At 43.7% G+C, this 16,987-nt stretch overlaps 1 protein-coding gene across 1 annotated transcript in view; it reads right to left on the reverse strand.

Annotated features, from left to right (window-relative positions):
- knl1 (kinetochore scaffold 1) overlaps nucleotides 1–16,987 on the reverse strand; it is a 170,106-nt gene that overhangs the window by 52,559 nt on the left and 100,560 nt on the right. The window contains exons 12-16 of the mRNA XM_070878795.1: nucleotides 15,072–15,130; nucleotides 14,569–14,667; nucleotides 12,563–12,678; nucleotides 1,416–1,506; nucleotides 895–1,011 (exon numbers count right to left, since the gene is read on the reverse strand). Coding sequence (XP_070734896.1) covers nucleotides 895–1,011; nucleotides 1,416–1,506; nucleotides 12,563–12,678; nucleotides 14,569–14,667; nucleotides 15,072–15,130 — 482 coding nt within the window. The remainder of the gene's footprint in view (nucleotides 1–894; nucleotides 1,012–1,415; nucleotides 1,507–12,562; nucleotides 12,679–14,568; nucleotides 14,668–15,071; nucleotides 15,131–16,987) is intronic.

Genomic DNA, 16,987 nt, shown 5'->3' on the forward strand with positions numbered 1-16,987 from the left:
TGCGTGCGTCCGGTGTTGATTCTTCGGCTGCCAGCCAGCCACTAACAGAATGAAGGCCTGCCTGAAGCACCGCAGCTCAGCGCGAAGGCGGCTTGCTGCCGCTGTTGGGGCTGCCGTCGAGACACTGACACCACACCCTTGCCTGTCTCCAACATGAAAGGCCTGCCTGAAGCACAGCAGCTCGAAGGCTGCTGCTGTTTCACACAGGTAGGAACATGGTTTATTTAATCTTTTCTTTGCTTATAAATTTTTTATTCAGGTTGGATATATTTGTATAATTTGTATAAGTATAACTAAGGATTGATTGTAGAATTTAATGACTTCCCTTCCCCTCCCCTCTCCCCACCCCCCCCCACCCCCCCACCTCGTTCCCTACGCCTGATTTTCTAAAGTGTAGACAAGGTTTTTTCGAACGTACAAAAATATTCACTTACTCCATTCTAAGTTAGTTTGGAGTAAGTTTTCACTGCCTAAACTTTGAAAACAGGCATAAGTGGCCGGACACGCCCCCTTTTGAAAAAAAAATTCTGTTCCAAAGTGAAACTGTTCTAACTGACAAGAACTGGAGCAAACTAAATGCCGAGAATTGAAATTTCTAAGATACTCCGTTCTAAACCAGTTGCTACAAAAAAACAGGAGCAACTCAGGCAGAAACGTGGCCCCCATGATTTCTGGAAGTTTAAACCATCACTTCACAATGTGTTGCTTGAAACCCAGCTTGCCAATAAAAGCCTCAAGTTAGCCATGCCAGATTTAATTGTTTGAAAGAAAACTTGGTTTGTGAGGAAGAGTGTCATTTTGCTCCAATGGATCAGAGAATCAAAGCTTACTCTGCACATCCAGATCCTTGTACCATCAATTTTGCTGAAACAGAGTTCCATAAACCACATTTACCTTCAACATATTTAACTGTGCTGAATACAGTTGAACTTTTTGTTCATGGCAGATCACTTTGGTCCTTTTCACAAAAGTGGTTTTCTTGGCATTCAGGCAAGAACGAAACTGTTGCAACTGAAAAGAAAAATAAATCACTATAATCCAAGTTAAAGGCTTTCAAGCCATTTTCCATTGTTGCAGGTTATTCAGAGGTTCATTTACTTCCATTGGCGCAAACCTCAGAAGAGCCTCTTTTTGCAGAGATTATTAATTTAACAAATCTGAAGCAACAGGCTCATTTTAAAATGCAGCAAAAATGTGCTGGATACAATGAACCTAATTGAGGCCAGTTACCGATACTGACCGTTAATCATGGAGGACTGAGGGCAGCCATAGAACTGAACTTCAACACGAGTTACCTTCTTTAGAAGCGAAGAAAAATCAGCAAGAAACAGCAATCACAAATTTTAATTAGGAAAGAATAAACAACTGAACGTGGGCCAATTTATGCAATTTTAGCACTTGGATTAATTTCTTACCTCCTCTTCTGTCATTTGCGACACTTCTTTCCACAGAGGAAAGTTCACCTCTGACAGGAGTTTATCAAGGTCTAACAACTGGTCCTCAAGTCTGTAAAGAAAAAGGAAACCAGAACATTAGTCACTGAGGACTCAACATTAGTTCATCCAGCCTCCCCTACCACCCCCGTCCCTCCCCATACGAGGCTTCATTTCAAAGTTTGATCATTTTAAAATGTGAAAGTTTATGTTCTTAATAAAGAACATTATTCAATTGGCTCTTCTTGCTGAATGATAAGAGGCAGCTTGTGCAGAGCACGGAGTGCAGCAGCATAGAGTGGCATGTGTGAGTTTGGTAAGTGGGTGAGTTCGGGCAAGCGGGGGTGGCAGGTGCTGTTTTGTCTTGCTTTTCCTACCAGTGCTGACACTAGAGCAGCAGTTAAGGAGTGCGAGAGTAGGAGACGGAGGCCCAGAGACCAGCCCAGCCAGCTGCAGACAAAGATAGAGGGGTGAGAAATCGAGAGGTGACGTCAGAGTGCGGGGAGGAGCAGCGTCAGTGGCAGTCCGGGGTCAGCGGCCTACAAAGGCCCAGCAGCAGTCGGTGAGCGAGCAGTGCGGGGAGGAGGGACAAGAAATCAAAAAGTGACGTCACAGCCAAGCTGGTAAGTGGTTGGCTGATCGGCTGGTGAGTATATCTCTTTGATTTTGTGTTCTAATAGATAAGAGGATAAATTACTAAATAACTGTTTAGTGTGTGTAGTGGGAGTCAGTGTTTTTGCTGGGTAATTTAAGGGTAACTAGTGGGATGGCAGGGCAGCTCGTTCAAACGGAATGCAACACCTGTGCCATGTGGGAATTCCTGGATGCTTCCCGCAACAGGGATGACCACATGTGCAAGAAGTGTCTCCAGCTCCTCTAACTCGAGCGCCGAGTCTCGGAGCTTGAGCGAGGACTGGAGGCACTGAGGAGCATCCGAGAGAACGAGAGGTACGTGGATAGCTCGTTTCAGGCGTAGGTCACCCTACAGATTAAAAGGATACAGGAGGATAGGGAATGGGTGACCGTCGCACACAAGAGTATGGCGAGACAGGTAGTGCAGGAGTCCCCTGAGGCTATCCCGCTCTCCAACCGGTACTCTATTCTGACTACTGGCGAGGACGGTGATGCCTCTGGGGAGTGCAGCCAGGGCCAAGTCCACAGCACCGTGGGTGGCTCAACTGCACGGGTGGGGGGGGGGGGGAGGAAGAAGACGGGAAGGGCTAGAGTGATCGGAGATTCAATAGTTAGGGGAGTAGATAGGCGCTTCTGCGGCAGCAAAAGTGACATCAGGATGGTGTGTTGCCTCCCTGGTACAAGGGTCAATGATGTCACTGAGCGACTGCAGGGCTTTCTGGGGAGGGAAGAGGAACAGCCAGTGGTTGTGGTCCACATTGGTACCAACGACATAGGTAGAAAGAGGGGTGAGGTCCTGAAAGCTGAGTTTAGGGAGCTAGGAGTAAGATTGAAAGCCAGGACCTTAAACGTGGTAATCTCGGGATTACTGCCAGTGCCACGTACTAGTGAGGGTAGAAATAGGAAGGCTAGTCAGATAAATACGTGGCTGGGGCATTGGTGCAGGAGGGAGGGCTTTAGTTTCCTGAACAATTGGGACCGCTTCTGGGGTAGGTGGGACCTGTACAAGTCGGACAGGTTACACCTCAACAGAGACGGGACCAATGTTCTCGCGGGTGGTTTTGATAGTACGGTTGGGATGGCTTTAAACTAGCTTGGCAGGGAGATGGGAACCCAGGAGAGGGCTCTCAGCTAGTTAGAATGGGTGAGAGCTCAGATGAACAGAACCCCAAGAAAGGATGCAAAAGGCAGCAGGCAACAGAGCAGAGTAGCACTGGGATAAGTGTAAACCACAAGGTGATAGGAAGAGACAATATATTTGAATATAAAGGGGCTGCAGGAGGGGTCAAAACTAAAAATCACGGTTTAAAAACTAGTATTGAAACACTCTACCTAAACGCACGCAGCATTCAAAATAAAGCAAATGAGTTGACGGCACAAATCATTACAAATGGGTATGATTTGGTGGCCGTTACAGAAACGTGGTTGCAGGGTGGCCAAGACTGGGAATTAAACATACAGGGGTATCTGACAATTCGGAAAGATAAGGAAAGGAGGTGGGGTAGCTCTGTTAATAAAGGATGATATCAGGGCAGTTGTGAGAGACGATATTGGCTCTAATGAACAAAATGTTGAATCATTGTGGGTGGAGATTAGAGATAGTAAGGGGAAAAAGTCACTGTTGGGCGTAGTTTATAGGCCCCCAAATAATAACTTCACGGTGGGGCGGACAATAATCAAGGGAATAATGGAGGTATGTGAAAAAGGAACGGTAGTAATCATGGGGGATTTTAAGCTACATATCGATTGGTCAAATCAAATCGCACGGGGTAGCCTTGAGGAGGAATTCATAGAATGCATACGGGATTGTTTCTTAGAACAGTATGTTACAGAACCTACAAGGGAGCAAGCTATCTTAGATCTGGTCCTGTGTAATGAGACAGGAATAATAAACGATCTCCTAGTAAAAGATCCTCTTGGAATGAGTGATCACAGCATGGTTTAATTTGTAATACAGGTTGAGGGTGAGGAAGTAGTGTCTCAAACGAGCGTACTATGCTTAAACAAAGGGGGCTACAGTGGGATGAGGGCAAAGTTGGCTAAAGTAGACTGGAAACACAGACTAAACGGTGGCACAATTGAGGAACAGTGGAGGACTTTTAAGGAGCTCTTTCATAGTGCTCAACAAAAATATATTCCAGTGAAAAAGGAGGGCAGTAAGAGAAGGGATAACCAGCCATGGATAACCAAGGAAATAAAGGAGAGTATCAAATTAAAAACCAATGCATATAAGGTGGCCAAGGTTAATGGGAAACGAGAAGATTGGGAAAATTTTAAATGACAGCAAAGAATGACTAAGAAAGCAATAAAGAAAGGAAAGATAGATTACGAAAGTAAACTTGCGCAAAATATAAAAACAGATAGTAAAAGTTTTACCGATATATAAAACGGAAAAGAGTGACTAAAGTAAATGTTGGTCCCTTAGAAGATGAAAAGGGGGATTTAATAATGGGAAATGTGGAAATGGCTGAGACCTTAAACAATTATTTTGCTTCGGTCTTCACAGTGGAAGACACAAAAACTATGCCAAAAATTGCTGGTCACGGGAATGTGGAAAGGGAGGACTAGGGGGTTAGTGCTGGACAGGCTAATGAATCTCAAGGTAGACAAGTCCCCTGGTCCTGATGAAATGCATCCCAGGGTATTAAAAAAGATGGCGGAAGTTATAGCAGATGCATTCGTTATAATCTACCAAAATTCTCTGGACTCTGGGGAGGTACCATCGGATTGGAAAGCAGCTAATGTAACGCCTCTGTTTAAAAAAGGGGGCAGACAAAAGGCAGGTAACTATAGGCCGGTTAGTTTAACATCTGTAGTGGGGAAAATGCTTGAAGCTATCATTAAGGAAGAAATAGCGGGACTCTGGATAGGAATAGTGCAATCAAGCAGACACAACATGGATTCATGAAGGGGAAATCATGTTTAACCAATTTACTGGAATTCTTTGAGGATATAATGAGCATGGTGGATAGAGGTGTACCGATGGATGTGGTGTATTTAGATTTCCAAAAGGCATTCGATAAGGTGCCACACAAAAGGTTACTGCAGAAGATAAAGGTATGCGGAGTCAGAGGAAATGTATCAGCATGGATCGAGAATTGGCTGGCTAACAGAAAACAGAGAGTCGGGATAAATGGGTCCTTTTCGGATTGGAAATCGGTGGTTAGTGGTGTGCCACAGGGATCGGTGCTGGGACCACAACTGTTTACAATATACATAGATGACCTGGAAGAGGGGACAGAGTGCAGTGTAACAACATTGCAGATGACACAAAGATTAGTGGGAAAGCTGGTTGTGTAGAGGACACAGAGAGGCTGCAAAATGTTTTAGATAGGTTAAGTGAATGGGCTACGGTTTGGCAGATGGAATACAATGTCGGAAAGTATGAGGTCATCCACCTTGGGAAAAAAAACAGTAAAAGGGGATATTATTTGAATGGGGAGAAATTACAACATGCTGCGGTGCAGAGGGACCTGGGAGTCCTTGTGCATGAATCCCAAAAAGTTAATTTTCAGGTGCAGCAGGTAATCAGGAAGGCGAATGGAATGTTGGCCTTCATTGCGAGAGGGATGGAGTACAAAAGCAGGGAGGTCCTGCTGCAACTGTACAGGGTATTGGTGAGGCCGCACCTGGAGCACTGCGTGCAGTTTTGGTCACCTTACTTAAGGAAGAATATACTAGCTTTGGAGGGGGTACAGAGACGATTCACTAGGCTGATTCCGGAGATGAGGGGGTTACCTTAGATGATAGATTGAGTAGACTGGGTCTTTAATCGTTGGAGTTCAGAAGGATGAGGGTGATCTTATAGAAACATTTAAAATAATGAAAGGAAACAAGATAGAGGCAGAGAGGTTGTTTCCACTGGTCGGGGAGACTAGAACTAGGGGGCACAGCCTCAAAATACGGGGGAGCCAATTTAAAACCTAGTTGAGAAGGAATTTCTTCTCCCAGAGGGGTGTGAATCTGTAGAATTCTCTGCCCAGGGAAGCAGTTGAGGCTAGCTCATTGAATGTATTCAAATCACAGAAGGATAGATTTTTAACCAATAAGAGAATTAAGGGTTATGGGGAGCGGGCGGGTAAGTGGAGCTGAGTCCACGGCCAGATCAGCCATGATCTTGTTGAGTGGCGGAGCAGGCTCGAGCGGCTAGATGGCCTACTCCTGTTCCTAATTCTTATGTTCTTATAACTTTAGGCCAACTGCAATTTACAAATCCATTCTTAAAATGCTTCAACAGAAAGTGTCGGCTTCTCCATAATGTACCAGTAGATTGTATTTGTTAGTGCCAGTGATCTTTCATGAGCTGAATTAGCCTTTTCTTGTCTCAGATGTTCCCTAGTTGTTCTGCCGATCAGCAGAATGGGATTAGAGTCGATAGCTCAAGCTGAAGCAACAGTACGTTGGTGTGGCAGGCCAAATAATCTCCTCTCTGCTGTAACTGTCTATGTTTTATATTGTTGTCACGCCAATAGTTTCACGAATACTCATCATTAAATTTTTTTTTTAAATTGTTTCAGTTTTTAAGAATGCTGTAAAGCTATGTGGCACAGCAGACTAAAACAGTCCTTTTACTTCTGGATCATGCATTAGACTAGTGGGATGAGACTCTCCTCTTCTTGCTGACTGCAAGCTCCAACCCGAAATAAGTTTGCATACTCAATCCAGTTTTATCTGGGTGGGGGTGGGGACGAGGAGCAGCAACATCAACCACCACCACAACATGCATTCATATAGCACCTTTAACGTAGAAAAACATCCCTATGCGCTTCACACAAAACTAGATGCCAAGCCACATAAGGTGATTATAGGACCGGTGACCAAAAGCTTGGACAAAGTGGTAGGCTTTAAGGAGCATCTTAAAGGAGGAAAGAGAGGTAGCGAGGCAGAGAGAATTAAGGAGGAAATTCCAGAGCTAACGGCCCAAGCAGTTGAAGACACACAAGAACATAAGAAATAGGAGGAGTAGTAGGCCATTTGGCCCCTTGAGCCTGCTCCGCCATTCAATAAGATCATGGCTGATCTGATCTTGGCCACGACTCCACTTCAATGCCCGCTCCAGATAACCCTCGACTCCCTTATCGTTCAGAAATCTGTCCATCTCCGCTTTAAATATATTCAATGACCCAGCCTCCACAGCTCTCTCGGGCAGAGAATTCCATAGATTTGCAATTCTCAGAGAAGAAATTCCTCCTAATCTCAGTTTTAAATGGGCGGCCCCTTATTGTAAGACTATGCCCCCTAGTTTTAGTTTCCCCTATGAGTGGAAATATCCTCTCTGCATCCACCTTGTCGAGCCCCCTCATTATCTTATGCTTGACAAATCTTCTGGAATTTTTTGAGGATGTAGCTAGTAGAGTGGACAAGGGAAAACCAGTGGATGTGGTGTATTTGGACTTTCAAAAGGCTTTTGACAAGGTCCCACACAAGAGATTTGGTGTGCAAAATCAAAGCACATGGTATTGGGGGTAATGTACTGACGTGGATAGAGAACTGGTTGGCAGACAGGAAGCAGAGAGTCGGGATAAACGGGTCCTTTTCAGAATGGCAGGCAGTGACTAGTAAGGTGCCGCAGGGTTCAGTGCTGGGACCCCAGCTCTTTACAATATACATTAATGATTTAGATGAAGAAATAGAGTGTAATATCTCCAAGTTTGCAAATGATACTAAACTGGGTGACGATGTGAGCTGTGAGGAAGATGCTAAGAGACTGCAGGGTGACTTGGACAGGTTAGGTGAGTGGGCAAATCCATGGCAGATGCAGTATAATGTGGATAAATGTGAGGTTATCCACTTTGGGGGCAAAAACACAAAGGCAGATTATCTGAATGGCGGCAGATTAGGAAAAGGGGAGGTGCAACGAGACCTGGGTTCATCAGTTAGTGAAAGCTGGCATGCAGGTACAGCAGGCGGTGAAGGCAGCAAATGGTATGTGGCCTTAATAGCTAGAGGATTTGAGTATAGGAGCAGGGAGGTCTTACTGCAGTTGTACAGGGCCTTGGTGAGGCCTCACCTGGAATAGTGTATTCGGTTTTGGTTTCCTAATCTGAGGAAGGACATTCTTGCTATTGAGGGAATGCAGCGAAGGTTCACCAGACTGATTCCCGGGATGGCAGGACTGACATATGAGGTGAGACTGGATCAACTGGGCCTTTATACACTGGAGTTTAGAAGGATGAGAGGGGATCTCATAGAAACATAAGATTCTGATAGGACTGGACAGGTTAGATGCTGGAAGAATGTTCCCTATGTTGGGGAAGTCCAGAACCAGGGGACACAGTCTTAAGATAAGGGCTAGGCCATTTAGGACTGAGATGAGGAGAAACTTCTTCACTCAGAGAGTTGTTAACCTGTGGAATTCCCTACCGTAGAGAGTTGTTGATGCCAGTTCATAGGATATATTCGAGAGAGAGTTAGATATGACCCTTACGGCTAAAGGGATCAAGGGGTATGGAGAGAAAGCAGGAAAGGGGTACTAAGGGAATGATCAGCTATGATCTTATTGAATGGTGGGCTCGAAGGGCCTACTCCTGAACCTATTTTCTATGTTTCGATAAGATCACCTCTCATTCTTCTGAACTCCAAAAGTATAGACCCAACCTATCTTAAGTCAACCCTGCCATCTCCGGAATCAACCGAGTGAACCTTCTCTGAAAAGACTCCAATGCAAATATATCCTTTCTTAAATACGGAGACCAAAACTGTACGCAGTATTCCTGGTGTGGCCTCACTAATACCCTGTACAGTTGTAGCAGGACTTCTCTGCTTTTACACTCTATCGCCCTTGCAAAGGTCAACATTCCATTTGCCTTCCTGATTACTTGCTGTACCTGCATACAAACCTTTTGTGTTTCATGCACAAGGACTCCAGGCCCCTCTGTACTGAAGCACTTTGCAATTGTTCACCATTTAAATTATAATCCGCTTTTCTATTTTTCCTACCAAAGTGGATAACATCCCATTTTCCCACATTATATTGCATCTCAGTACTAACTGGCAAAATGTTTCAAAAAGGTCCCAGGATGGCTGCTGTGAAATGGGAATGTCATATTAGGGTAGTGAGAAGTGCTATTCTGGAGTCAGCATTAAGGCACAGCATCGTGGCAGAGGGATCGGAACTCCGCATGCTAATCAGCGCGATACCAAACATAGCATTACTTGATGCTGACACTAGGTGCCCAAAATGGCACTGACACCCTCAGTCTCAGATGCAAGCACAATTCATGAAAATGTCCTTTTAGCAAAACTCCTTTAAATCTGTGCATACAGGATGGTCTGAAATTAAGTTCTTTGTACAATAGATATTTTGACAAAATTATTCAACTCTTACAATCCCTTGAATCCAACGACAAGAAGCAAATGTAATAAAATATTCTTCATCTTGTATGTATGTCACCAGTAGCTCAGTGGGTAGTACTCTTGCCCGAGTCAGGAGGTTCAAGTACCACTCCAGAGACATGAGCACAAAAATCTAAGCTGACACTTCAGTGCAGTGCATAGGGAGCGCTGAACCATGAGGAGTACCGTTAAATAGAGGCCCAATCTGCTCTCTCAGGTAGACGTAAAAAGATCCTATTGTACTATTTCGAAGAAGAGCATGGAAGTTATCCATGATGTCCTGGCCAATATTTATCCCTCAATCAACATCACAAACAGATTATCCGGTCATTATCACATTGCTGTTTGTGGGAGTTTGCTGCGGAGTTTCCTACATTACAGTGACTACACTTAAAAAGTATTTAATTGGCTGTAAAGCGCTTTGGGGCATCCTGAGGTCATGAAATGCACCATATAAATGGAAGATTAAAATTTTTTTTAGTAGGATAATCATTTAAAACAAAATGTTAGTTCGGTAGGACACAAAACACAAACTAGTCTCCACTGCTTAGAGAATGCACTTGTGCGAATGCGATTTGCCCGCGATATGCAATGGCTGGTATAACATGATAGTTACAGCAATTACAGTATACAACGAAAATCATTTGCCCAGATTCCAGCTCCACTCTGATCCGCAGCTTTATTTAAAGGCTGCGTCTATTTGTACTAACTGAAAGGTAGCCGTTTTTCTGATCGGCACTCCATTTTCACATGACCTATTGCTGATTGGTCCCTTTGGAAGAGAAGGCACACCCTGATGTTCCTCTGGAATGTGTGACTGGAAACGCCCAGCCCAAGTTCTGACTGACTTTCCAATTTGTAATTCTATCTATTTTGACTTCAGAAGCCACAGGGGATGTATCTCTCCAAAAGCCACCAAGTTCCAGCTGAAATCCCTTACCCTAGCACAAGTTCATCCCTCCCCCAGCTAAAGTCCCTTACACCAGCACAAGTCCAGCCTCACTCCGCCAGCCGAAGACCCTTACTCAAGCGCAAGACCTTACACCCCCTCCCCCCCACACAGATGGGGCATTGCGTGCATGTTTCTTGGGTATGAAGTGAATAGTGACAGTGTCGTGACTTCTGGATTTCATCCACCCCAACGATGTCCCTTGTAACACATGCAGAGAGTCCTTTTTCTTTGCTCGCTCTTTTTCCTCTCCCCCCGCCCGCCCCCCCCTCTCAGCTCGCTCTCTCTCACTCCTTCCCCCCCTGCCCTGGCCACCCCCAGCTCGAGAATGAGAAACAAACTGCTCCTGGCTGCCCCGCTTCTCGCTCTCCCCATTCAAACTGCCGCTCGAACTGGTCCTGACCACCCGCTGCCCAATCGGAGTCTCAGGGCCTCTGATAGATCCGAGGCAATGGAGGCAACATGTGGGGTCGGTTCTGGATCGGGGAGTGGGGTGGGGGTGGGGTGGGGAAGGAGAGGACACATGTGTAGAAAAGAGCTAGTAGGAATTGCGCTGGGGGGGGGGGGGGGGGGGGGGAAGGTTGCTATTTGTCCTAACTCTCCCTTCTGCGCATGCGTCAGGGGGCGCATGCGCAGAAGGGAGATTTAGTACAAATAGTTACTTCGTTATTTAAACTGTCAGTATTTAGTACAAACTGTAACCCCACACCACTTAGAGATTAGAAAGGTTTAAATACATAAAAAGGTAATTGAACATGAACAGGAGTTATTTACTTATGTTTGTTCTTCAGCTTAAATGAGGTGCTAACTAGTTGAGTAAGCACAGCCATTTTTGGCTGAATTAAACAGAGCCCTTGAGACATTATAACAGATAACTTTGAAATTGCCGTTAATGTGAATGTATAGCGGTTGTCGCTTTTTGGCCGATATAATGAATTTCAATATAGCCAGTGTGGAGGTGGTGCATTTTGGTAGAAGGAATAAGGAGGCCACATTCTCCTTGGAACGTAAAAGTTTAAATGGGCTAGAAGAGCAAAGAGATCCAGTGGTACCCACTGGTACACAAATTATTAAAGTAGCAATGCATAAAAAAGTGGACGCAAAGCACTGAGGTTAATTTCTATAGGAATAAAAATGAAAGGCAAAGAAGTCATATTAACCTTTGAAAGAACCCTGGTTAGATCACACTTGGAATATTATGCACAGTTCTGTTCTCCATATTACAAAAGGATGTAGAGACACTGGAGAAGATGCAAAAAAGCTTCACAAGGATATCATCAGAACTAAGAGGTTTTAACCAGCAGGAAAGATTAAACAGGCCAAAGCTCTTTTCTCTAGAAAAGAAAAGACTGAGAGGTAACCTGATAGAGGTCTTTAAAATTATGAAGTGGTTTGATAGGGTAGACGTAGAGAAGATGTTACCGCTTGTGGGGAAGTCTAAAACTAGGGATATAAATACAATTTAGTCACTAATAAATCCAATACAGAATTCAGGAGAAACTTCTTTACCCAGAGAGTGGTTAGAATGTGGAACCTGCTATGTGGAGTAGTTGAGGCGAATAGCATAGATGCATTTAAGAGGAAGCTAGATAAGCACGAGGGAGAAAGTAATCAAGGATATGCTGATACAGTTGGATGAAGTAGAGCGGGAGGAGGCTCGTGTGGAGCATAAACACCGATAATGACCAATTGGGCCAAATGGCATGTGAGCTGTAAATTCTTTGTAACAAGTGACGACCAGTAAAGCGGTGGCGACTGTACCAGAAAATTCCTACAATTAATAGATCACATTTACTGGCCTATTAGATTAACCCAATTCTGACATCCAAATTCATACTAGTTCAGTTCTGGTAAAGCAGTCAAAAGCTATCAGCAACATTAGCTTTTAATGCTAAATAGTACAGAATGATCTGGATCAATCCATTTTTGTTACGTCTAATACAACTATATGAATAATGCACTTCAAGTAGGATAAAGAAATATTCAACTATTCCATTAGCAACGCCACTTTTTGAAGTATGGGAATTTAATTTTTTTTTATCAATTAGATGTATCAGTAATAACTCGCAAGTTATCAAAATAAAATACATATTCTCCCAGAGTATACTGACTTTTTTTTCTGGGTTACATTTCTGTACAAAGTAGAAAAAATTATAATCACAGACTGCAGTTTTTAAGCCTTCATCTGAGCTGAACATTACAAGGGTCTTACTCAGCTATGGCTGCAGAGAGAGCAATGCTGTCCTCTTCATAGACTTCACGTTTCGGTCGGTGAACAAACTTCACTGCCAGCCAATTTTCGAGTTCTGTGGACTTGTCCAATTCATACTAACCAAGAAATCAACAAAATACATCAATAACCAGATAAAGTGTTCTGAAACCCAAATACTGTAAAACAGTTAAAAGTACCACTGGGGTAAAGGTCCATTCATGTGATTTAATACAAGGACACACCACCCCTTCTAAATGGCACAACAACTCAAAGAAACAATGCTCCACTGAATTAATGGATCCCTATTGTCATTTTCTCCATATCTCAACACTTTTACAGGCAAGCCTCAAGTTAGATTATAATGGTCGACATTTCACCTAGAGGTGAAAGTGTAACTTCATAAGCCTTTGTAACTGCTGAGTTAAGCTTTGGATTTACTAGAAGTAGTGTTAACCTAACAACGCATTGCCACTAGTGTAACGGTGCGAATATGAAATAGTTGTATTACGTCTATTGTGTCAGCTGTGGCTCAGTGAGTAGCACTCTCGCCCCAGAGTCAGAAGGTTGTGAGTTCAAGTCCCACTCCAGAGACTTGAGCACATAATGTAGGCTAACATTCCAGTGCAGTACTGAGGGAGTGCTGCATGGTCCAAAGTGCCATCTCTCAGAAGAGACGATAAACCTTCAAGCTGGAGTGAACCACCTCACTGCACAATTCAATGAAGACATGGGGAGTTCTCCTTATGTCCTAGCTAACATTTATACCTCAATCAACACCTAAAACAGATGATTTGGTCATTTATTTCATTGCTATTTATGGAACCTTGCTATGTGCAAATTGGCTGCTATGCTTTCTACATTACAATAGCGATAAACATACTTCATTGGTCATAAAGTACTTTGGGATGTCCTAATGTTGTAAAAGATGCTATAAAGTCTTTATTTCTATTTGAACTCCAAGATAAATCCAGTCATACTATTATAGCATTACACTTTCCAAACATGTGATAGAGAGAGCTTTTGAGCTGCGTAACTCTGGGGGTTGAAGCAGTGGCAGTTACAGGTGGTGGGAACAATTTCAGTTACTGAATTAAGAATGTCACACAAGTACATTTTTTCCTACAGTAATTGGCACCAATACACTGGTGACAATACCCTAATTTGCTGTCCAATTAAAAAAAATAAGTACTTTGTTTGAATTTGACATTATTGTGTGTGTGGAAATATAATACTTTACAAGATAAAATGTGGCCATAATAAAATATTAAACAAATAGAATTTTATGAGTGGAGTGCGAAGCAGTCTAGAAGCTGCTAAAAACTGGTCGCCGATTAGGATACTAGATCACTTGCTCCCACAATCAGTGCGGCTACTTATCGAGAAACCATCAGGCTTGCATCTGGGAATAAGGAAGATGGAGAAATTATAACCACCAGTCAACAGCTTCCAGTTTGTTGATAAAACTGTGGCATTAACATTTTAGCTACAGCATTTGACATGAGTGAAGTGTGCAATTATTTAGAAATCTGTATGTTTACTGTCTATTTCCAATTCTGATTAGCAAACCAAATAACTGCTGTTTCATCTATTATTATTCACTGCCAAGCTGGGCAACCAGATCGTGTAGTATTTCAGCTCTCACTAGCTGCTGGGAAGCCACATGACTGATGCCATTTATGTTTGAATTATGTGTCTTGGCGCCTCTTTCAAACCTGTATCCTTGGAGACAAAACTGTAAAAATGTTGCCACCTTTATCAATTTAGGCAGTTGAATAAATCAATTTACTGCAGCTATTTCCAACTCTTGTATATTGTGATCCTTTTTAAAAAAAAATCAGACAGCCACCAAGCCAAAATGAAACAAAAATGCATTAAAAGGTTTAAAACACAAACACTGCCTCTCATTGGTCGACATTTTAATTGTGAAACACAGCTTTTGGAGGACATTCAGTATGTTACTGTATGGGAGGAGTTCAAAGTCTAAATATCTGTAGCTGCATTCTTACATCGACTTGTAGCTCACTCTGGCGAGATTTCTGAGCACGCGTTTGAACTTTCAAGAGTTTGAAAAATTCTCGGACTGTGATCTGGCCATCCATCAATTTCTACAAAAACAATTCTTACGTCAGTTTGTATAGAACTGCACTTACTACAAGAGATTCTACATAAATACATACCAGATCCAGTCATTATATGCAATTGTACCTCCCCTTAGCACACATCCATTACATTCCTTCCACATTTGTGCCAAATTTCAATTTTTCACAATAGAAACCAAATAACATATGGCTCCATTCTGTAGATCAACTTGCAACACGTAAACGTGCAGGGTGCCCTTGTGGTATGTCAATTAACATAATATTGTTAAATAAGTATATGGTTTGAAACTTTCGCCTAAGCAAACATTTATCTGAACACAGGAGCTGGCACAGTAGATTAATAGCCATATATCCAATCCCTCCTCAAATCACTATATCATGGATCAAACAAGAGAATAAAATGACCATACCTGATGCAACTCAGACTCTTTTAAAAGCACTAGGGATGTATTCAGGTTACCTTGCAGAGCTGAAAAAAGATAAAAATTGCAGTGAAGCTCTAGATTGGTCAATTTGCCAACAGAACCTTAATGTTCCTTTCATCACAGCTATTCAACATCACTGGTGTACAGCTGGCTGCCGTTATCTCAGTGGATGCTTCCTTTATCTTCCATCCCACCCCCGCCAAACACCACCCTACATCTGCCCATTACTGAATTAACTGCATGCAGTGATGGTACATGAGCAGTACCTTTCATACTATGTGATTCAATCTATCCAATCAGATTCAGAAGAAAAAAATGTTCTAAATATACATGACAGCCTGTAAACTCAGAACCTTGCTAGTCTGGTCAAATCTACACAATCACAGATGCATCCTGCCACTTTTAGACTAAAATTACTTTACGTACAATAAAATATTAAAAAGTGGTATTTAAAAGAATTGTTCCAATGAAATAAATGACAGACTATCAAAATAAGGCTGGAAAATAGTCCTCATTTTCTACAGTCCTCATGCACATCGTAAGTTCTCATAAGCTATATGTACATCACGAAGTACCATAAGCACTTAATCCCACTAGAACTAAAGTAGTGTAGCTAGTAATGAAGTTGGATATTAAAGTAATGGCAATGCTAGTTTAGACTGGCTGAGTTAGAACAAGAAGGCCCCAGATTTGATCCATGTCCTGTGTTTAGTTAACAGATCTCTGCCAGCGAAGCAGTGCTACAATTGGCTTCAACACCTTGGGATGAGTGTGATCCCTACTGGAGGTGGAATGAGGCAATTGGGCAAGAACAGTTATTGATTTCAGCTGTAATATCCCACATGGTTTAACTCGTGAATAATGACAATTTCAGTGAGGTACTAGAGAATGTTGGGACAACCATATTGGAGTAAGGAGTCAGTGCCTTCAGAAGAGAGAAAACTTTAAAAACAGTAGCCAAATTGCAGTTAAGAACTTAAGAATTAGGAGCAGGAGGCAGCCATTTGGCCCCTGGTGCCTGCTCCGCCATTCAGTATTATGGCTGATCTTCTACCTCAACTCCACTTTCCTGCACGGTCCTCATATCCCTTGAATCCCTTAATAGAGGGTATTCAAAAATCTATCGATCTCTGCCTTGAATACACTCAAAGACTGAGCCTCCACAGCACTCTGGGGTAAAGAATTCCAAACATTCACCACCCTCTGAGTGAAGAAGTAACTGCTCATCTCAGTCCTAAAGGGCCTTATTCTGAGACTGTGACCACTTGTTCTCGACTCCCCAGCCAGAGGAAATATCCTCCCTGCATCGACCCTGTAACAATTTTGTATGTTTCAATGACATCGCCTAGTCTGCTCAATCTCTCCTCATAGTACAATCCCCCGATCCCAGGAACCAGTCTGGTGAATCTTCGTTGCACTCCTATGGCAAGTATATCCTTCCTGGGGCAGGGGGGCAAAGTGGAAGAGCGCGAGCGCGAGCGCGAGCGAGAAAGAGGGAGAGAGAAAGGGTGAGAGAAAGAGGGAGAGAGAAAGGGTGAGGGAGGGGGGGAGAAAGGGGGAGGGAGGGAGGGAGGGAGGGAGGGGAGAAAGGGGGAGGAAGGGGGGGGAGAAACGGGGAGGAAGGGGGGGGAGAAAGGGGGAGGGAGGGAGGGAGAAAGGGGGAGGGAGGGAGGGAGAAAGGGGGAGGGAGGGAGGGAGAAAGGGGGAGGGAGGGAGGGAGAAAGGGGGAGGGAGGGGGGGGAGAAAGGGGGAGGGAGAAAGGGGGAGGGAGGGGGGAGAAAGGGGGAGGGAGGGGGGGAGGGAGGGGGGGAGGGAGGGGGGGAGAAAGGGGGAGGGAGGGGGGGGAGGAAGGGGGAGGGAGGGGGGGGAGGGAGGGGGGAGAAAGGAGGAGGGGGGAAAGG

The sequence above is a fragment of the Pristiophorus japonicus genome, chromosome 4 (genome assembly GCF_044704955.1).
Source record: "Pristiophorus japonicus isolate sPriJap1 chromosome 4, sPriJap1.hap1, whole genome shotgun sequence".
Lineage (NCBI taxonomy): Eukaryota > Metazoa > Chordata > Chondrichthyes > Pristiophoridae > Pristiophorus > Pristiophorus japonicus.